The following is a 23,098-nucleotide window of genomic DNA, read 5'->3' as shown; positions in this document are numbered from 1 at the left end:
AGTGACAGTGGAAGTGGGCAGTATGGCAGGGAGCAAAATATTTCCGCTTTTGCCTTAGGTGGCAAAAGGGGGTGGGGCGCCCCTGCTTTTCAGACATGCCTAGGTTTCAGTGATTGATACCAGTGATGTTTTAGAATGGTAAATCTGCCAGGAGGGTTATTATCCCTGCCCCCCCCTTTGTAAAACTACCATAATCAGTGTAGTTGTACCAGCATGATTGTGTATGTGTACATGCGTGCCTGAGTAAAAAACTTAGAATGATGAAAATGTGTGTCTGCTGTGTACTTCATGCCTATGATGAAACAAGTACTTGGCAGTAAAAGTTTTTCTTCTTTAATTTAATTTTTAAGGCAGAGCTTTCCAAACTTCAGTATCGCGACACGTTAGTGTGTTGGCTTCAGTGTGTAGGTGTTTCATGCAAATGCTCCCCGTGCTCCTCCAAGGGCTGGAAAGGGGTTAGTTTAACCTCCAGTTTGCTAGTAAAACTGAATTACTGTGCTGTGAAATGTATGTCTAAAAAGTGTGTCACCAACATGAAAAGTTTGTAAAGCTCTGCTTTAAGGTGTTATGGGTCTCTTTGTCCATCTTTCCGCTACCTGCAATGGCAGATTTTGGCAAAAACAGCTGACATCCCATTTGGGGGAATGGACATAGCTCCATCAACACAGTTTCTAGTGATACCTCTTCTGTATGGTATGAATGTCCAAAGCTTTAAATTAACAGGACAACATATTACTGACATCCACACACTGTCTTGTTTTCAGAGGAAAAGCCTGACTGCTCCAAGGCCCGTTGTGAAGTACAGTTTTCTCCTCGCTGTCCAGAAGATTCTATTTTGATTGAAGGGTATGCGCCACCTGGTGAATGCTGCCCTCTACCTAGCCGCTGCGTGTGCAACCCTACAGGGTGCTTGAGGAAAGTTTGCCAACCAGGCTATTTGAATATATTGGTTTCTAAAGCATCAGGCAAGCCGGGGGAATGCTGTGACTTCTATGAATGTAAACCAGGTAATGTGTACCTTTACACCCCCTCCAGCCCAATTACCTCAGTGTTTTTGCATATTAACCTAGAGCTGACTATCGAAAATGAACTCCTTCGTGTGTCTCTTTTCCTGTCACTGTCTCTATCACTGCACTATCAGAGAAAATTTCACTCCAGCCAAACTCTTTCCTATCTTACAAGCTATTCGAAACAGGAACAGTGAAGGAATAACATACAGGCAAAGAAATGTGAGGCAGGTGCTACAAAACTGATTTCCCTGACTCCTTGTGTTATCAAGCTAGGTAACGTAATTATTTGATAATCATATGCAAGCTTTCAGTCCAGTGGCAGTGATCACAGATGATGATAAAACCATTTGGTGGAAAGCAATGCATGATAAAAGCTAGACTATAACTATATTATGATCTCTGGTTTCTTTTGTCTGACAGAATAGCATCTCCTCTAGTAATTGAAAGCACAGAGATCAAGTTGACCATTTAGAGTACAAGATGTAGAGATAGACCATCCTGCACCTTCCCTTTCATTGGTTGTTTGCTTATAAAAATAAGGGGCATTCCAAGACTGATTGAAATCAAGTCTCCTCAAGGGCAAATCCAGCTGACTTCAAAGGGACTGAATCTGTCTAGATGGTGATTGCAATACCAAAAGACATACTGGAAAACACAGCACAACCTCCTTCATTGATAAAGGATATGACACAGACAGCCCACCTCTCTGCTATGCACACACAAAAAATGGAAATTTACCATTGTGGATCACTGAAATTCTGTCCTGTCCCTTTGCTTTCTACACTGCTGCTGTCACTAATTCAGCTGTCGCAAATGAACATGGCATGCTGGCTGCATTGGTTGTGTTTCACTTGGAACAGCCAGTGGGTGTGATGGCTGGCTGCTGACTAAAAGTGGATTGGATATCTAGCCGTCATGAGGGAGAACTACTAGTAAGTTCTGCAATGCCAGTGCAGCCTCTGCAAAGCACCTAGCCTACTATGCCAGAAATGGCCGCTCCCAAGTCTTCTGGCAATTGAGCTGCCTTTTATAAATTGTATACCGCTGGCTGGCACGTCACTTAACAGCATTCCATTTTGAAATAATAAAATTAATGTTATAATGCCTCTGTCTCCAGGATAAAATTTATGGTCACCATTTTTGGCCAGAATGGTTGGGAGCTACTCCACCTCTAAGCATGTCTTGCCTCAATGTTTTGGCATATTATATAAAAACAACATACACTCTCTTCTTAATTCCAATGCATGTATTCCAGAAATGTGAACACGACTCAAAATGGGGTTTAAAGATTGCACATATCAGTTGTACTTGCTTTGGAGTTAATATGCAAATATCAGACTTACATGTTATATTAATGCATGGAAGCAGGCATAATTACCCTCTCCACCTACTTGATATGTGAAGGTGCTGTGAATTAAACCTTTGAGAATTTAGGTTTCAGGACTGTTGGTTGGCATATGTCATTGTCTGCATTTGCAATCATCCAGAAGCTGGTGTTGAAGTATTATGGTTGGCGTTTAGTGACCTTTGTACCATATTATTCTATCTTTCTATTTGTTTATTCCTTGTACACTGCCCAATAACCAAAGTTCTTTGGGTAGTTTACAGTGAACATTAAAACCACAAGATAGAACAATATATGAAATCTAAAAGAGAATTAAAAAGCACAATACAGGTCCAAAAACAAGCAGAGAATAGCAGTAGTGTAAAATATCTAAGAAATACTAAAACACTTCTAAAAAGCCTGAGTACATGATAATGTATTCACCTGGTGTCAAAAGGACTTAAGTGTTGGTGCCAGGTGAGCATCTCTGTGGAGGGCATTCTGTAACTTAAGATGCCATCTTTGAATAGGCCCTCTGTTTAGTAGCTGTCTGCCTCACCTCATTTGGCAAGGGCACCTGGAAGAGGGTCTCAGAGGATTGCTTTATTTATTCTGAGCATATATAAGTGGAAGGAGACACTCCTTCAGGTACCCTGTGAAATAATTGGACTCTTTATTGTCATTTTTTCTTAAGCAATACGAGTTCTAATCAATTTTTAAATATATTTTTCTTCCAACAGTGTTCAGCATAGACTGTAGCACAGTAGAATGTCCTCCTGTCCAGCAAGTTGCTTGCCCCTTGGATAGCTATGAAACTCAAGTCAGGCTGACAGCTGATGGATGTTGTACTCTCCCTACCAGGTTTGTTATACATTTGATACAAGACTTTAACAGTCACTGCGTTTAAGGTTTCTACTGAAGAACTCAAAGCAGTTGTGATACAAGTAGCAAAGGAGTACTGAGCATCACTGTTGCAGTCTAGATGATTTTGCATAACAGCTTTTTCTCAGTTGAATTCCTATTGAAGATATGTATGTTGAGCATTTGCTGTGTGAAAGTGTTCATGACTAAAATGGAATTAGTAACTGCTTTGACTTCTGAAATAAGATCTATGAGAAGAACTAAATATTTTCTTTAACTAAAATCTTTAGGGAGGAATTGACGTGTTTCTCATTCATGTAAAAATAAAATAGGAGTAATTTTAGCTTGCAGTTCTCATGTTTTTATTAGCCTTAACTTAGTAACTTATTTAGAAAGGCTGTACAGAAATAGCGTATTTTATAGATGGGAACAACACAAGGAGAGAACTAGATGTCCTACAATTTTATTTCCAAACACAAGGAGAGAACTTAATGTCATGTAGCTTTTTCTTAATGTATTTGGTTATATAGAAATATAAGATTAAACTTGGGTGCATAGAGGATGACCCTGAATCTTGGGATATGATGGTACCAATAAAGGCCTCCTGGTAAGAAGCTGTACATCTTTTTCAGATTCAATCTTCCAACAATATTTTATGACCTAACCTCAAGTCTTGACTACAGTAATGTGGTATATATGAACTATAGGGCATTTCTGGATTCTCCAACTTGATATTGTAAGATGAAGCAGATCCTGAGAGTTTCCCAGCAACTGCTCCCCAAAGGTTCCACATATCCTATCCAAATACTACCATTCCTGTCATGTGTTCAGCAACAAAGAACTGTCATGTGCTGAAGATCTGGAATCTAATCCCACTGTAGATAATTCTCTGGTCCAAGAAATTACCTGATGTGGCAAGATAAAAGACCCTAAAACAGCACAAAATATAACAGTAAATGAGTTTAAAAATTATTCTGCTGTGCAGTATTTAGGAACTAGTGACACCGGGACTGCAAACGTCCATACAATTCACTGGATATCTAACATTGATTTCTGTCTTGTTCTTAAACATTCTTACGTATCTTGATTTCAAACAGTATAATCCTTTAGTTGTGGAAAGAGCGAAAGCAGGACAGGAAATTTGTTCTCTGAAATAGTTTTAAAGCTGTCTTACAGTTTTAATGTTGCAGTAGAATTTCATATACTCCTCAGTCCAGAGTAATTACTTTCATTCTTATAAGTAACAGGTTTTGGTTAGCTACTGATGGTAATGCATTCAGAAGTCCTAGTACAAAATGCATGCTTATCCATATCCCAAACTGATGCATAGAAAATGTTGCATTTTATGTCAGCTGACTTAAGTGGTTATTTAAATCCTCTTCCTTATTGCATTTCTGTGAGTTTATTTCAATCTTTAATCTGCACTTACTTGTTTGATTATCACATTCACTTATCTACTGCTTCTTTTTGTTAGGTTCACAATTCCTAAGTGAGCTGTGTGTTAAGCATATACTAATGATTGCTGATAGAAGTTTTTCGCTTCTTTGATAATCATCTTGCTTCCTAGCCATTTATGAAAACAGAGGAGAAAATTATTAGTACTCAACGTCCAGAGTCTTATCATACATTGTGCTTCCATTTCTTCTTAGTATATATTCATTTTATCCTTCCTTTTTCTGTATAGTCCTAGCTAACCAGCTAAGTAATTAGTAGTAGTGTTAGATTTATGCTGAAAAAGCAAAAACACCGCAAACAATTGCTCTATCATTACAGTATCTGTATACTGTAGTCACAATAATCAGGCCTAAAGGATTCTTCCATCCTGCCAACAAAAATTCTTCTGACATTTATTAAGAGCAGTTGTTGTTCGTTTTATTTCTTCTGTGTGCTAGGCTTGGTGAGATGATTTACCCATGGTTACACATCCCAGCCCTACTCTCGCCAAAAGGGGTGAGCCGTTTTGGTGACATTGCACCTCAGTGACTGCTTGATTTCAAGTAGTCTGCCAGGGTAGGTTTCAGGCTTGTTGCTCCCATCCTTCTCTCAAATGGCTGTGGGAAGAGCGAGTACACTCTGCTCTTCAGTTTTCCTTAGATGTCGTAAGTGGCAGATAAGGGGAAACATTCTTTCCATAGAAAGGGGAGACAACATTTAAAAAATCCTTATTCTGCCCCTGCTAATCTATTTGTCTGTCCTTATATATATTTAGGTTATATCTTATAGATCACTTGGTGCTTTTGTTCTTGACCTATATTGATAAAAAAATATTATATTTGATTATACTTAACAAGTTAGATGTGGTTCAGTTTATTTAGCAATTGAATTCCAGCCTTCATCAAAAATCTCAGGGCAGATAACAAGATTTAAAACACACCCAAAAATGAATAAAAACCACAATATACTAATTAGTTTAATCTCATCAAAATAGCTCCACTGTACTACAGAGGTCACACATATTATTACCCATTAGCCTGACAAAAGCTGGCACTGAAAGAATTAAAAATTACTCACAGGACTTGTGGAGAGCTTTTCAAATTTTTTATTTTCTTAAATCTAACTATATTATGGTCTGAAGGCACAGGAGACCAACACCTTGCTGAAGCTAAGCAATTCTAGATCTGCTCATTGCCTGAATAGGGAACTGTAATAATAATAGCCATGAAGGTGGGGCAGAAATGTAAGACATTCATAAATATTATTTTCATGCGTTCTGTAAGTTAATAATAAATACAAAATGTTATTCTGTAGAATGTTCCTGTATACTTAGTGATTTGATCTTCTAAGCCCAAATACAAATTCACCCTTGTTGATTAGCAACCAATAAAAACAAATAAAGCAATAAACAAATAAAGCAATAAACAAATAAAGCAATAAACATTCCAGATAATACAACATTGAGTAATGAAATCTGATTTGCCACCCTCTCCACATTTGACATAACTAACTAATCTCTCTTTTTTTTAAAAAAAAGTGCTAATTTTCTTCAGTATGAGCATATTGTGAGAGAGACTATATGAAGGGATGGGTGACCATTGTTTGCCTCAAAACAATTGGGGATTTGTAGTCTCTGACTGCTCAAAAACCAGTGAGGGATTTTCAAGAGCTTCTATTGTAAACCACTCTGATATTTTTTATAATATAGCAATACAGGCAGTGACCATTTTGTGAGCCTCCAGTTGACGTTTGGCTGCCAAAGCATAGGTCCTTTTCGACCCAGAAGAGGACAGAACAAGGTGGAGTGGGCTTATGCACACTCCACCAATGTGCACATGGGCAAGGAATGGAATTTCTGTGCAAAACGGTTGCTGCTTTATATACATATTTTTATAAATAAAAATAAACTCGCTATGTGATATTTCTCTTGTATAAAGCAACTAGCAAATGCAAATAATAATCTTAAACATGACAGTGTGGTTAGAGATGCCATCCTATGCTGTGTGAGAAGAGTTTGGGCCTCATGGCACAGATTTCTCAACCCTATCTTAATCTCAATATAGGATACTTTAAACTGTTTGGGAGAGGGGGTTATAGATTAATTAGGAATAGAGCAAGCACCTTTCTTCTGACTCTGAATTGGTCAGGACCTTAATAAGATTATAGTATACAGGGGTAAGTTGGGACGCTGAGTGTCAGGGATGCACACAAGCTAGTTTTTCTGCATTGCTTGGGAGTTGCCCAAGCAGTTAAAAGCCCCTGTCTTATTGGAGGTAATACTGATTGATTTAGGTGGTAAAACGGTGTTTTACTACTAAATGAGGGAGGGGGGGGGAATCTGCTGCCATAGTTAAATTCTCTTCCCCTGTGCTGACATTTTTCAAACAGTCCCCCTCTACCCCACATATATTTTCAGCAATTTTCAGTATGCACATACTTAATATGGTTCTCTTCAGATGTTGTTAGGCTTCAGCTCCGATCAGCCCCAACCAGCAAAGATAGTGATCAGGGATGGGGGGGGTAGGGTCCCACATTGGTTACCCCTATCTAATATATAAGTATATGATGTTTTATTCTTAAAGGATGATTCCATATTCTTCATTTCTCACTTCAACTCTTCTCTGGATGGATATTTCAGGGATTAGCATTCATGATTTAAAAAATAATTTGCAAATGTCTTCAGTGCCATCTCCTCTTTAAAGAGGAGTATCTTTGGGTATCTCAGAAACCTCCTAACTACTCATTGTAGGTAGATTAGAGTTTGGATTGTTTGGACAGTTTAAGTTTTATTATCCATATGTGTTTGAAAAGCTAATGACCAGAAAATGTCTGGGGTGGGATGTTGTTCACTTTCCATGAATGAGGCTGAAATGACTTGCATAAGTAAACTTTAAATGTTGATGGTTGAGTTTGCAACACTGTCCTTGGACTTCTGAAAAATTTATACAGATCCTAATTACTCATGTCACCTTATGTTACATTTCCATGCCATTTCAAATTAAATATCGCATCACAGAGTTAAGAGAATGAGTTGCTAGAGATAGTGTTAGTACTGTAGCAATATTTAAGCAGTTTCGTGGCATAGAATGCTCCTTCGTTATTTTGATGATTCTCCCAAAAACCCTGTGAGATATATGGTTTTTATGATCAAGAACTAAGGAATTAGTGACTTTTCACCAGGCCTACCTCTGCTTGGGATGTATGTAAGATTTGGAACACCAGTCTTCTGATCAAAGCCAAGCATTGTCCATTGGAACAAGTGTTAAATCTTGTTTACTGTGTTGTGTTTTAAATAGTCATGTTGTCTTTTATTATGTAACAGCAGAAAACCAACTTGCTATCACCAGCTGTTTCCCCCCATGTTTGTGCTTTCCCTCCCTCATATGTTGCCTCACTTATTTATGGAGCTTTCAATGCTTCGGTTTCAGGTGCGAATGTCTCTCTGGTTTATGTGGTGTTCCAAAATGCGAGGCAGGCTACATCCCCCAAATAGTGTCACGTGGAGACGGAACACCTGGCAAGTGCTGTGATGTCTTTGAATGTGTCAATGGTATGTTACGTTCTCAGTGTATTTGGACTGAACATTTTGAGGAGTTTGGTTTATGGCTAATTTATATATGTTGCCCAATGTGGGGCACAAGTAGAAACTATATATAAGTTTACATAGGACAATATTCCTACTAAAAACTTGTAGGGTATTAAAACTTAACCTTATTTAGTAGGGGTCTGTTAATACTGGGTATGATAGGGTACTTCTATGAATTAATTATTTTTCAGAAAAAAGAAGCATATAATACAACAATACTAAAGCCATTTTAAATAGTCCATAGCCATAGATTAATTTAAAACCTCTTGAACACGCTACCAGAACCTTTGACGATGACCTTGAAAGACAGGTTTTAGCCATGTGACAGAAGTCGTGCAAATATTTATTTCATTGGATTTATGCCTACCCTTCATCCCAAAAGAGGTCAGGAACTGCTGCCTCCAAGATTTTGCCCCAATTTTGGATCAAAATCATTACAGAGTTTTATCTCTCGGTAAAGGTATACCATGTTCCTATTTATTGTGCTAACAGAAGGCTGTCTTAAATAAGATGTTGTGCTTACTGCGTTTAGAAAGTGGAAAGGACCACTCAGATCTGCTACAATGTTTTCCGAGTCCTGGTGATGATTGCAAACCACTCAGAAAAGAGCACCCCTTCTTGGTGCCTGAGCACTTTGCAGCCATCTTCCTGGCAAGCCTTTTCTCCTGCTGTTATGTGCAGTTCATGTTTAATTTTTTAAAAGTCTGCTGCAGGTGCCATCACAGGCAACTCAGTAGATGGAGGGGGAGGCATGTTTCAAGGGGTGAACCCAGCCCTCTTTACACCTCTGTGTAAATAGATTATTGAAGAATTGTATCCTTCAAGTTAAACTGCTAAACTACAAATTAAGCCACATCACTGGCTAACGAGGGGGGCACAGTTAATAGTGGTATGCATTATTATTATTATTATTTTATTTGAAAGTTATAATTTCATGTTATTTACACATAATGTGAAAAATTGAAATATAGTGGAAAATAAATACAAATCTTCCAAAGCATATCTGCAGTGACATGGTTTTTCAAATACTCATTAGGGAAAACTGAAAGCAAGCTATTTTTGTTTATTCTATTCTGATTGATGGCCAGGCAGGCTGTGATGCCGCTATGCTAATGTAGCAAGTGAATGGGCCAGGCACATGGAAAGGCTTTACCTGTAGCTCATGCCCTGTATCAGGTCTGAAAAGCCCCAGTTAATGCTCAGAGATAGCCAGATAACTCTCTGGATTCTGGCTCACAAAACTAGGAAAGCATTGGGCTACTAGTTAACTACTGAGATTTACTGCTAAATGTCAGCATTACCTGTTATGCATTATTTTCTAGTGGGATTCCTAACCTATGACCCTCCAAATGTTTTTAAATTCCAGCTCTCATCAGCTTCAGCTAGCATGCCCAGTTGTCAGAGATGATGAGACTTATAGTCCAGCAACTTCTGGAGGGGCACAGTTTGGCTATCCCTGACCCATTAGTTCCCAAAATATCAATAATAAACAATAAGTATCAACAAAACTACTATAAATATTCAGAGTCTGTGCATCTCAGTATTAGATTAATTAAATAAATAGTAGTTTAAACTTAATTAAATATGGGACAGATGGCAAGAGCAAAAACAAATCAGTTTAAAACAAACTAAAACCATTTGAATGAAGTATTTAAGAAAGATATGAAATGAGGGTTTGGGAAACAAATATCACAATTGGAGAGAGATCTGTTGGAGTGTAATGTTAAAGTGCTGTCTAAAATGTGTAAGATATTATTGGATTAGGAGACAAAGGATGAGCAAGTAAAATCTTCAATGATACATTGGGCAATATATATTGATACAAACCCAGATTTAGATGTACATAATGCTAAGCTAAACCATGGCTTAGGGCAGTAGCAGCAGGATCAAGGGAGAGCAAAGCTGCCATAATTTTTGCTGTGAGAGCCCACATGCTTGATCGTTCATGCTTAGCCAGGATTTGACTTAGCGTTAAGGGTGAACAGGCCTATAATCTCTAGAATTTTTGAGGTTTTCTGCCATCTCTCTTTATATTGTTACATTTCATATCTTTGAGTTCATTTTGAACGAAAATATCAAAGGGACACATGCTATTTTAAGTACTCTTTGAGATGCTGTGTAATTATAACATGTAAACCAAGTAAACATTAATACACTTTTCCTAAGTACCAGGCAAGATGCAGGTATTCTAGTGAAGCATCTTTTGTTTGCTTGATATAAAAAACACATCAAAGATCACAAACAAAATGATATAATAGAATAATAACTCTCAAAAATCACCACTGCTGAAATAATGTTTACTATACAAATAACAACTCAAACTAATAAATGTATAGTATGCTACTGGGCTATAGATCTAAAAACAGTGAAGTTATGCCTTTAAAAGGCAAACTCAGTTAAGGATTATTATTTTCTTCTTTCTTTCTCTCTGTTCCTGAAATTTCTGTTCATGCTATGTACCGCTCTTTAATGAATGTTACTGTGCAAATATGTGTTTAAAAATCAGTATCCTTTAGGGGTTCTGTATCCAAAGTCATAAAGTTATAAATATAACAGAGGTTCTTTATTTAAATTTAGATCTACTGGCTTCTGGTAAGATACAGCCCGTTCACATTCCCTTCCATCCTATGCCTACTCCTTGCCCCCACCAGTTACCAGTGGAAAAAGTTTTCCCCACTGGTTACCAGTGGAAAAAGTGTGCTTCACCGGCAGCCTTGAAGTAATGGCTCCTGAAGCATCCTCAACAATCTTTTCATATAGAAGAGCCAGAGATGGGGAAGCAAGCTGAGTACCTCATAGTGGTGGTTCCTGAAACTTCACACATACACACACATCCCTGGGTCAGAGGGAAATCAATGCTCCAAATAATGATAAAGAGAATGAAGTGAGCATACTCTGTAGGAGACCAAGGTGCTTTGCAATTCTAGATTTTTCTCCTAGTGTTTTCTGGCAGAGAAGGAAACACTGTGAGGGGAAGAGTAGATGAGGGCAAAGTAGGGCTTGATTTCTGGTCTCAGGTTTACCTGTAATCATGTTTTCTGATCTAGAAAGCAATCCTGAAAGTCTCCCAAGTTTATATGGACTGGCTGCTGCTGTTCAGTGATGGCATCAATGCAGCCAGGCTAGAGCAGGAGATGGCAATGTGATCCAATCCTTGTGGGAAAGGTGGATATGATCTTAGGAGAAGGAGTGATGGTGGTGATCTTGAGAAAAAGAATGAGGGATGGTGATGGTTTTGAAAGAAATTGTGTGGGAGGTTCTAGCTCACTCACTTTTGGTTCTGGCCCTCTCCAGCACTAGCATGCAGCTCTGAACAAATTACCCAAGAGGGAATGTGGGCTTTCACTCAGTGGTGGTGGTACCTGTTTTGAAAAGACAAAAGAAGTTGTCTGACTGTAATTACAGTATTATGATGACTATTTGGGCTGGCAGTGTAGCCTCAGGTAAAATAAAATTCATAATTGGAAGGACTGTAGCTAACTGGTAGAGCATCTGTTTTGCATACAAAAGGTCCCTCCTTCAATCCGCAGGTAGGGACTCCTGCCTGAAACTTTGGCGAGTCACTGCCAGTCAGTGTAGACCATAATGAGCTAGATGGACCAGTGGTCTGACTTGGTATGAGGTAACTTCCTATAGTGTTACAGAATAAAACACATTATTTATGTGGAATTTAGCAGCTACTAATTATCATAGCCACAAAAGCAGATTTAAGATAGGTTAGGTAGGACATTTAGGCAACAGATATCCCACGAGTGTGCTACATGGCTTAGTGAAGGAAAAAGAACTTCCTGCTGATAATCTTCTGAATTAAATACAAAAGTGTCATCCAGGGTTCATAGCAATCAAAAGACGCTGCAGTCACCTTTAGAAATTGTCTGCAAAGAAATGTCTGCAATTGTTTTGTTTTCCTAATGTGTTCTGACTTCTAAAACGGTTGGAGTAAGATGATCTTGCTCTTAACAGACCTTAATCGCCTTTTGAAAACATTCTCTGAGTTCCAGTAACTTTCCAGATGTAGTGCAGTTTCTGTTAATTAATCCAATAGTGTACCATCAAATATTTTCTGTTTCTGTTCATTGCACTGAAATAACTCCCTTCAGTGTCAATACAGATAGCTAAACCCTAAGAAACCCCAGGCATATATGAAAGCCAAGATGGTCCAGTGGACAGACAGAATTGCCAGACAACATAGGTATGTAACTCCTGACCCTGAGATGCTTGGACTGCTTTGATCCACCTACAGTTCCTAAGCTCCAGGTACATCTGGGGTTTGCTTGAGCAGAAAGGGGCACAGGCAGCAGTGTAGTGTAGAAGTTGTAAGAAGGTGCACTGATGTTTCACTGCAAACATTGACTCTTCTGAAATCATTAAGATTATGCATTATGAGGCATTCTAAATTGATAGGCTGTGAGACAAAGGACTATTTGTCACACCCCAGTACCCATAACATTTAGCTATATATCTGCTACCTTTCTGTTAACCGAGTGAATAGGGGTTGTGGTTTGTTTGTAATGTAATTAGAGTGATAAACTGCATGATTTGCATGCAGAAAATGCTAGGTTCAATACTAGTCTGAAATCTAGAGAGCCATTGCCAGTCGGTGTAAGTGCCAAATTAGACCAATGGTCTGACTCCATAATGAGAAAGCTTCATTTACTCATACAGAATCTTAGGACTCAGCTATACAGCTGCAAATAAAACGTTTTAAGTGCAATATACAATGTGACAGTAGATGGCAATGGTGAGCCTAATGGAAAATTCAGCGTATTTTTAAAAACGCTTTTAAAAAAGCATTTCCAGAATGTTTTTAATATGTGAGTAGATTCCACCTTAGTGTCTTCAAAGTGCTAAGTATACATTATCACAGTAGTACTTGCAACAACTCTATGAGATCGATCCATGTTATTTTTCCCTTTATTGCCAGTAAAGAAGCTAAGGCTGAAAGAGTGTGTTGCTAGCCCAAAGCCACCTTGAATTGGAGACGTCTGTGTCACTACACATTCTGTGGTTTAATGTTGTTTTAATGTCCATGTGCCCTTTTTAAACCGTAAATAGCAGTATTTATCCATGACATGAATCGGTAAAATAACTCATTTTCATGTGCCACTCTTGAATATGAATGTTTCCAGGATAATTGATAAAAAATAAAATAAAAATTAGGGTAGTTAATTATCAACCAATAATTAGCAATATGTTTCAACAGAGCCTTTTTCCTGGCATAAGTGAGTATTTGTAGTACATAAAGGTAGAATGGGTTTTGGCATATAAATTGGGCTCAGATAAAAGGGCAGGAGTGCTGCCAAATGATTCTGTGCAATGTGGGGGCTTGCCATGACATTTGATCCAATGAAGGAAATTTATCCAAAATTTATATCTGTGAAACCAGCATAGTCACGAGCATTTTTCAAAAAATACATTTTTATTGAAATAAAATGTAAAATGAACAGCAACAGTCATATTTCATTGAACAAAACAAAACATGGGCTGGGTGTTCACCAGCAAACTGTGGTAGTAGAACTAAAACAAGAGAGTTAAATATCACCCTACGGCCTCACAGTAAAGAGGCTGTATATAGAACTTTTTTTTCCTACACCCTGAATGTCTTCCGACTTTTTGAAAAGGCCTAGCCCAGGTGTGATGAAGCTGAGGCTAAGTTCAAAATAAGTGGCTCTTTCCTTGATAGATGGGTGGAGTAGCTGGAGTACACCAGTAGTTCTTCTGTCACTATCATTCTTTTTTATAATTGTAGATGTAGAACATGCCCTAGAATATGCAGCTGCCATCCAGAAAAAAATACCTTCCAAGCTTAAGTCCCTCCTGAAAAGCGTTCCTGAATGTTAGGGGACCCTCCAGAACAAAATAGGATGTATCATGGAGGACTACAGTAGGTAAAGGTAGGATTAGTAAAAAGCATGTTCCCCAGCTTTCACAAGTAGGAGCAATTTCAGCTGAGGCGCTTTCAGCCTGGTATATATTAAGTAAACCGTGAAACATTTCAGAAACAAAAATCCAGATTTATTTTTTTTTACCAAGGAGTAGATAATCATATATCTGAGAATTTCACGAGTTAAGTCACTATGCTTTTTATAGCCAAGCACCTTCATGAAAAGTTATTTTGTTGTTGTTGTTGCTATTTTCAGAAGTGAAGCCAGCTTGTATATTTAATAGTGTGGAATATTATGATGGAGATATGTTTCGAATGGATGCCTGCCGGTTTTGTCGATGCCAAGGTGGTGTGTCTATTTGTTTCTCGGCACAGTGTGGTGAGCTACATTGTGACAGATACTATGTACCAGAAGGAGAATGCTGTCCAGTATGTGAAGGTAATTATCATTATTATTATTATATTTTTTTATTATTATTATTATTATTATTATTATTGCTCTGGTGCTATTTGAATTTGATTTAAAAGTACAGTCGACTCACAACTTGGATGCATTTAACTTCAGCAATGACAGCTTTACATGTTTGGTGGCCAGCCAACTGCGATTGCACAAATTAAATGCATGCAAGGGGAAGAGCTTGAAAGCTCCCAGGCTTGCTTACTGAGCGCTGGGAAGGTCTCATGAGATCTCACAGGACCATCTGAGATCTTGTGAAACCTCTAGAGCCCAGGAAGCAAACCAGAGAGTTTAAAACTCCACTTTACACCGGGGGCAAGGCCCACTCAGCACACTGGCTTCAGGAAGGTTGGGATGGTCACACGGGTGTGGTTCTGGGCTTGTTTTAGCTATACATGATTTCAGCTTTACATGTAGTCCCTGGAAGCTAACCCCTGCACAAGTTGTAAGTCATCATAGATTTTAGTATTATTTAATGTGTTGAAGCGATAGCTCATAATTCCTGGCGAAAGAACCTTGAAATTGGGACGGCTGCTCAGGATGCTATTCACTTCCTTGATACCCCAAGAGTTTTATAAATAATCTGAATTACCTCTAGTGCTTATATATCTTCTGCAAATGTAGTATTTCTGTCAGTTTTCCTTATTAAAAGAGAGTCCAATTCATAAAGTTCTGTAAAAATATAACTCACTGTTGATAACATTTGGGAAAGATAATTTACATTTTTGACACTTTTAAAGCTGTGCACCCTTGCTGTTGTAATGAATATCAATGTGGTCTTGTAATAAATTATTTTTAATCCTGTGTTGATATTCTCTCAGAGTGTTCAAAATGCTATATTATCAATAAAACATATGTATTAAACACTACAAATAAATTGAACCATTTTGATGTGGTTTGGGGTTGTTGTTTTTTAGATTCCATTTCTCCCGTTAGTAATCCTGCTGGGTGTTACGCTAATGGCCAGATTCAAGCACACGGTGACCGCTGGAGGGAAGATGACTGCACTTTCTGCCAATGTATCAATGGAGAATCTCACTGTGTTGCCACAGCCTGTGGACAGAGCTGCTTGAATCCCGTAAAAGTGCCTGGGGAATGCTGTCCAATGTGTGAAGGTAAGGCATGGAGAATGCAAAATACCATTTTAAGAATTGGCATAAAAACTTTTCTAGTGTTAATTTTCGAGGTGGTGCTAGAGTTACTGTTAATATTCAGAGGAACTACTGTAGTATGTGACCTCAGCCAGGCACAGATTATATAGTGAACATCAGAGCAACTAGGTGCCGACTTTCCTGAGGGCATATGAAGCCTTCCCATTTCCCACACTCTGCATAGGAGGAAGAAGAAACACATCTTTATCGGTCAGAAATTTTCACTGCTTCATCATATTTGCTGGTAGTTTCATTGCCCACCAATGTTTTGTGCTCTGCTCTAGATTCAGATTCAGGTCCCCATCCCTACTGCTTTGCAGTCAGCCATTGAAATTCAGCTGGTTTCCGATGAGGGTACATTGCCTGCCTTGCCCTGACAAGGGGGGCATGTTTGTTTTTCCTTCTGTTATGCACCCCTCTTCTGAATACCATCAGATCAGGTTTGACTATGTGATAATAGTAGTGAAAGCAAACAAAGCCCTCCCATTGCCCTCACTCTGAATTGGAGAGAGGGGGGGGGGGAGGGAGGGAGAGGATACATTTCTGTTGCCCAGGTAACTGGGTGATTCTTTCTGTAATTCTTCCCAAGCTGTCCTGGCAGCTTTGCACACTTTCTTGCAGGAATACAAATGCCATGAAAAGGGGCTGTATTTCATAGTGGGGGACGGTGAACATTTTCATGAATGTACTTCCCATTGCAACTTAGTAGTTGTTTGAGTATTGTTGATTAGGAGTGAAAAAATGAGAAGGTGCCAAGTATCTGAAGATGTTCCATTTTCTGAAACATTGGAAAGTATTTCTCTCAAAAAAGAAGTCCTGTTTCCTGTTCAGTACTATCATCACTAATATTATTACCTTTGGATCATAGATCTAAGGGTTTTGCAGCAAGACTGAATTGGCTTCAAAACATCATTGTTTCTGAAAGAAATGAATTTTATTTCAGGCTCCCCACTATAAAATACATTTAAAAAATGTAGGCTTCTGAAAATAAGAACATGAGAACCAAAAAAATGCTTCCCCCCCCCCGAATTTTTAGGTTTTTTGTGGTTTTAGATACTTTCAGAGCACTAGCTCTGCAGCTGTTCAGAATTCTAAGAGGCCAAATTTGTGATAGGTTAGCAACAAGCCACACTCCTGATTGACTTTCCTTTTTTGATGCCCACGGTGACATTGATTTCACAGAGAGCCAGGCCTTTGGCTAGATACCTCAGGTGAAATTTATTTATATATTTATTTTGGAACCTGGATTCCATGGTGAAGAGCACTCTCACTTGTGGCAGTTTGTCATGATCTTTCAAATGATCAGTCTTGGGACCTTTTTTCTGAAAAAGGACACACAATGCTTGAACCATACATAGCTATGGGAGTCCAGTGGTTTAGACATTGTTTTGGGGAAATATTCCTGAACTGATATGCATCTTGTGAAGTTGGTGAATCTGTGTTGCCCTTCATATAAAAAGCTGAGAAGGTGGAGATATGTTGAAAAAAGAGAAAAGAGAAATGAATGCAACTCTGTTCCAGGCTTGTCCATACTCATGTCTGCTCTGTTGGGAGAGTTTTCATGTTTCTTCCTTTGCCTCTATTGTTGCTGTAGAATATCACCTCCTTTGTGAATTCTTTGCTTTTATTTCTTCTGTAAAGTTTTAATTAAAGGACCAAACCAAGCAATGCAGCCTTAAAACGACTTTGTTGTTTCTGCATTAGGAATTTGGGCACCAGGAAGGAAATTCTCTAGCACTGAACTTGGAACTGGTATTTTTCATGTAATGAACTCGGGGAAAAGAAAAGCTGTCTGGAATGCTAGCTATGAGGATGGAAAACATTTAGTCACCCTTGGAATGATATGAATGTTTTTCCAGGAAGCTTAAGTAAACGCATATTATGCAGCTCAGGAGGCAGCATTTAACTTTTTTTGGAAGACAGACAATGTTCCACAAAGAACATGGAAGTTTAAAAAGTTAATTAAGGAACAGGTTCGTCAGGGGCAAAACAGACTGTTATGTTTGATTAATCAGTTAACCTTGCAGCTGCACACTTTTGTGCACTTGAGCATATCTTTATAACATTTTAATAAACTATAATATAGGCATTTTAATGAATCATTTGCCTCTGTGGCTTAGATAGAAAGATGCCGGGCATAAGAGGAGAGAAGCTTCCACATGCATATAAGGAAGGCCTCAAACTTTTGCTTATTTCCTATCTCCTCCCTGATCACACCCTTGTTGTTCTGAAGGCTCCTCAAGGTTCCAGGGGTTGTTCAGGGGCAGTGGGGGAAAGGAATTGAGCTAGGAATGTAAGGAAGCTCCATTCTATGAGCAGAACACTGTGTGTGGGAGTTAAGATCCAAGAAATTGAACTAACTTTCTATTGCCTGCTCTGTCATATGAATTTAACACAAGGGGTCCAAAATAAGTCCAGCTCCTTTGAGGACCATAACACTTAAAGATTTTTGGTTTATATTGATGGACTATCATGTTCTGGAATGGGGTGGCCATTCTACCCTTCCTATCTTTTGGCAGACAGCATGAGTAGATCTTAGAAATTGTTCACCTAACTTCAGTGGTACCTCAAGTTTCAAACGGCTCAGGTTACAAAGGCTTCAGGTTACAAACTCTGCTAACCTGGAAGAGTTACCTCGAGTTGAGAACTTTGCTCCAGGATGAGAACAGAAATTGTGTGCCGATGGCACAGCAGCAGCAAGAGGCCCCATTAGCAAAAGCATGCCTCTAGTTAAGAACAGTTTCAGGTTAAGAACGGACCTCTGGAACAAATTAAGTTCATAACTAGAGGTACCGCTGTATTGTCTGCTAAATCTTTTCCTGCATGTTTTGTTTTTTATTTTTACAATTCATTGTCAAATCTGAATTCTTTTGGATATTCATGAATGTTTTATAATGCAAAGCATATATGCCGATCATTTAGCAATTTCAAAATTTTTATAGACTACCAAAACCTTATTGATCCTCAGTGCCCTAATAAGCAATCATTGGGCACTGTTGGCAGGTAAAAATTAATTAACCAAGCAGTCCTTATTATAGAAGACAGAGTATATTGAATTATGAGATTGTTTTAACTAAAGTCTATGGTAAGGAGAGTAGATGTTTTTGAAAAGCCACTAATTAGAGGTGCCACCTTCTTAATGCCGTCTCTCTCACTGTGACACAACATGATCTAGATGATGTGGACAGATTATTTGAGGTAATTCTAATATGCACCTTGCATTTTGAAACTTTTAAACACTTTCTTCTAAACTTGAAAGGAGAGATGACTCATAAATAGAAAGTACTCAGCAGAGAAATTATTTAGTAGTTGTAGGTAATACAGCTCATGTTCATAAAGAAAATGAAAACATGTATTTGCATTGTGTTTCATGATGTAAGGAATCTGAATACAGAAGGCATTTAAAGAGAAGTTGAGTATTTTCTAGTGGTTTGCTGTCCCAACTATTCTCCCACTCATGACACCTCAGTAACTGACTTATCCTTCAGTAAGGCTCTTTCTACTGCTGCCTTCATTTTTTTCTGTAAGTACTTAGTACACACAGGGACCTACAAATAAAGTTGCCAGGTCACTAGTGTAGTTCTTGTAGGACCAGCGGAGAAAAGCCTCCTGTGTTCTCTGTGATTTTGTGATCACACAGTAAGAGGATCGAGTTGGTTTTTAAGGGCAGGGTTCCACATCTCCTGACCAAGAGATTGCAGTACACTAATGTGAAACCTAGACTTCGCAGGCAATAATAATGTAGCATGTTGTATTGTCGTTACCAAATATTTTGTAACTGTTTGGAGACCTTGCACAATTTCAGCTATAATGACATCATGAATTTGGTGATCTGTAGACAAACTGTTTACAGTAGACAGTTATACCAGGGAAACACTGAAAATAGAGCTGGAACTTTATATTGAGCATTCTTCATGAACTAAAAAATAAAATTGCCCAGTGGTTACAGACATATATGCAGCTGGGTTGGTGGATTCCCTTGTTAAAATGGCATCACATTGGGTGTTTATTGTAACACCCACTGTAACACCCATTGTAAACCTGTCAACATTATTTAGCTAGTTCAGCGTTAAACTTTAGTCTGTCAATGTTATTTTCTCGATAGACTTTCTGAATGCTGGTGTATATAGTTTGTTAAATACCACAGTGTTATTCCACAGAAATTCCTATGAATTAATGGCTGTCTGTTGCAATTACATTTATCTTTAAATATAATTGTAATCAGTAATATCAACAGCAGCCTTCTTTACCATTTCCATCCCTTTAAAAAAAAATCTTTCTACAGTTTAGAGTCACATCTAAAATATACAGAGACGGAATGTTATTTTCCCATCCATTGTCTCGTCATCTGTGCACTCAGTCTTTCTTCTGCAGTTTGTCAAGGGCAGCAATGAAAGGCTAACCTAGGTCACATGACCATGTGTGCTTTTTCAAGCTTAACTGTTTGTCTATTCAAATAGCTAGAAGCCTGGCAGTAGCTGAACTAGCTTTATTTGTTGAGTCTTGTTCAGTGAAGTGAAAAGAGCTGATTTCCCCCTCCTTTTTTGTAACTGCATTTTTTTTGGGGGGGAGGGAGGGGACTGAAATTATTTCTTTTGTCCTCTTTTGCAGCTTATTGAAACTCAGGCATCCATATAAAATTACTCTATCTTGGGGTTTACCTTTGTGGATAGGAAAAGTTAGTTATTGATAAGCTCGTTCTGAGAAAAAAATATTGATGTATAGAATTGGAATCTGTATGGGAGTAGCTGCAGTATATATATATATATATATAAACAATCCACATATGAATAACTACCAGCAGTTGTTTCTGCCAGGCATTACAGAAATTCTAACACATTGTTCAAGAAAAAATAGCTATCCTTCAGGAATATGCAAAATATAAACAATTGTCGTTTTCAAGGGTTGAAAGAAGTAATTGAGAATAACAGCACAGCAATGTAAATGTATAAATAAAATATTTAAAATTTATTTTCAGGTCTCTTCTCAGCATCCAACAAAGACTGAAATAAATATTTCGATATTTCATGAACACCATGTTAAAATTTCAATAGGCTTTTAACACAAGGGCATAATAAGAGCCTGTTGGGTCAGGCCAATGGCTGCATCCTGTTCTCACTGTGGCCACCCATGCTTGTGGGAAACCCACAAGAACACTCCTTTGGGTACAGCATAGTCATTTATAGCTTTATCTGACATGAATTTGTTTAATTCTCTTTTCAAGCCATCCATGTTGGTGGTTATAACTATGTGCTGCATGAAGAAGTATATTTTTAATTGTCCAACATTCCGTTCCATCGGATGTTCATGAATTCTAGTGTTATGATCCAGCAGGCTCTTCTTATATCCTTTTGGAAAAGGATATCCATTCTCTAGCTGCATGCCATGAATAATTTTATGAATAATAAAACCTTTGTCTTAGGTACATACTAAGCTATGCATATTCTGGTAGGATTGTTCGTCAGGTTTTCTGAAGGATTTCCTTATCAAACATTGTGATTTTTCACTGAGACGCACATATTGGACATGTGGCATAGCACCTGCTAGTTAAGAAGCACATTGACCCCCCCAAGGCCCTGTTAATAATTTGATTTTTTTTTCCTACCTAAAATTTCAAACTTCATTCAGATGTATAGGGAGCTGTTTTGCTAGCATCTAGCTTTTTCTAACATGTATTATAATCCAATTTTGCAGTAATTTGTTTACATAAATGAAGGTTTTAAAAATGTTAGCTCTTCTCAGCTTAACATTATATCTGAAATCACAAATACAAAATAATGATTTAGTACACTTGATCATGGCTGTCTGGACTATACATTTTCTATGTGGAGTCAGTCTACTTATGTTGTGCCTAACAAAATGAAATTTCAAACTCATTTAAAATCTATTGGGACTACTGTGACATTAGAAATGAGATATTTGCACCATTTCACTGGTTTTCTTTTACAATAATTGCACAGTGCACAGCAAAACATGAGAGCCTTTCTGAGTGATAATAGTTTCACTAATAACTGCCTTTGCTGGCTTCACTTTGTTATGCCTCTGTGGTAGATCTAATAGAATTCTCAAGCTCATCTAAATTGCTTGCAGCATTTATCAGTTCAATGAACCAAATCTGTTTTGGCACTGGCATTGATCTTTGCAGAATCTGAGGATTCCAAATTCCAATAACTTATATTTTTGTTTTGTTCTTTAAATATTGTTATGAGTGCCGGTGTGGTTGCTCGAGAGCAAACAGGCAAGACTCCCCGTTGGTCTTTTCAAGGCTTTATTATCTGTCCAAAACGTTCACAATGCAGATGACTCTTTTCCATGTCTGCTCAGTCGCTAGCAGAATCTGGGAGTGGGCGGTCCTTAAACTTTCCCCAGCAGAGTAGTCTCTTGACCCCCTTCCTACGCCTCCCCTCTCTGCGCGTAAACCGACTGCGCAGGGAGGGCGTGGGCAAAGGGGGACCTGCCCCCCCCCCACTTTGCTCATGCTCGGTGCTGTGGCTCTCCCTTGCATCCTCCAAGCCCTGCATCCCTTCCCCACTGGAGGCCTGGCTTCCCTCCTCCGCAGAGGAAGTGCTGCTTCTCACGATCTTTGGAGACTCCCTGTAACCCAACTGCCCTTTCACCTCTCGCCTCTGAGCTGATGGCAGTTCCCTGACAAATATGTAAGGCGTTCTGAATTTCTCTCGAAAATCATCTGTTTTCTTATTACTGACAAATCCTTTGCAGCATTTTTTCATTGCATTCATAGGAAATTATGCACATAGAATGTATGAATTTAATGGTGTTAACAAAAGGCCAGTTTGAGACCTCAGTCATGTGCGTTTTAAAGAACATGGTGAAATGTGTATACATGTGTCTTTCAAACTTGACAAAGCATATCTGTATTGTGTGTTCACATGGTATATTTTATGTATTCACAAAAATAGTGAGAAATGGCCACTAAAATATCTTGCAAATACTATGCAATATAAAATAGGTACATTTCTGTGTCTGATGGTCTGGAAATTTATCATATGAATTAGAAAACTCATTTGAAATTAAGAATAATGGTCTGGTTCCAATGAACTTCTGTATGTGTAGAGTATTTGTGGCGGCAAAACAAGACTGCATTTCTTTGCCTACTAGGCAAGCTTAGCACACCATACATCCATCAATGAATATAACATTTGGGTATGTACTGTCTAGTGTGCATACTCTTCAATGTAATTAACAACCCACAGAAAGTTGAAATACAGGCATGTGGTTCAAATTTATGGATGTTGAGTTTTATCGTTGTATGCTTTAAGTAAACATTGGATCCAACACATTAAGTTCCAGTTAATCTTTTAAAGGAGTTGAGCAAGCTGTGATTGCCACAAGCTCATTTGCATAATATGTGAAATTCATTATTTTAAGTT

At 38.3% G+C, this 23,098-nt stretch overlaps 1 protein-coding gene across 2 annotated transcripts in view; it reads left to right on the top strand.

Moving 5' to 3' along the window:
* The window catches only part of CRIM1 (cysteine rich transmembrane BMP regulator 1), a 126,963-nt gene that overhangs the window by 74,945 nt on the left and 28,920 nt on the right, over positions 1–23,098 (top strand). For both annotated transcript variants that reach the window (XM_081905034.1, XM_081905033.1), the window contains 5 exons: positions 765–1,007; positions 3,075–3,195; positions 8,058–8,179; positions 14,356–14,538; positions 15,474–15,671. In XM_081905034.1, coding sequence (XP_081761160.1) covers positions 765–1,007; positions 3,075–3,195; positions 8,058–8,179; positions 14,356–14,538; positions 15,474–15,671 — 867 coding nt within the window. The remainder of the gene's footprint in view (positions 1–764; positions 1,008–3,074; positions 3,196–8,057; positions 8,180–14,355; positions 14,539–15,473; positions 15,672–23,098) is intronic.

This window comes from Podarcis melisellensis (assembly GCF_964234715.1).
Source record: "Podarcis melisellensis genome assembly, chromosome: 3".
NCBI lineage: Eukaryota > Metazoa > Chordata > Lepidosauria > Squamata > Lacertidae > Podarcis > Podarcis melisellensis.
The sequence above is the reverse complement of the archived record's forward strand: the minus strand, read 5'-3'. Positions and strand labels throughout refer to the sequence as shown.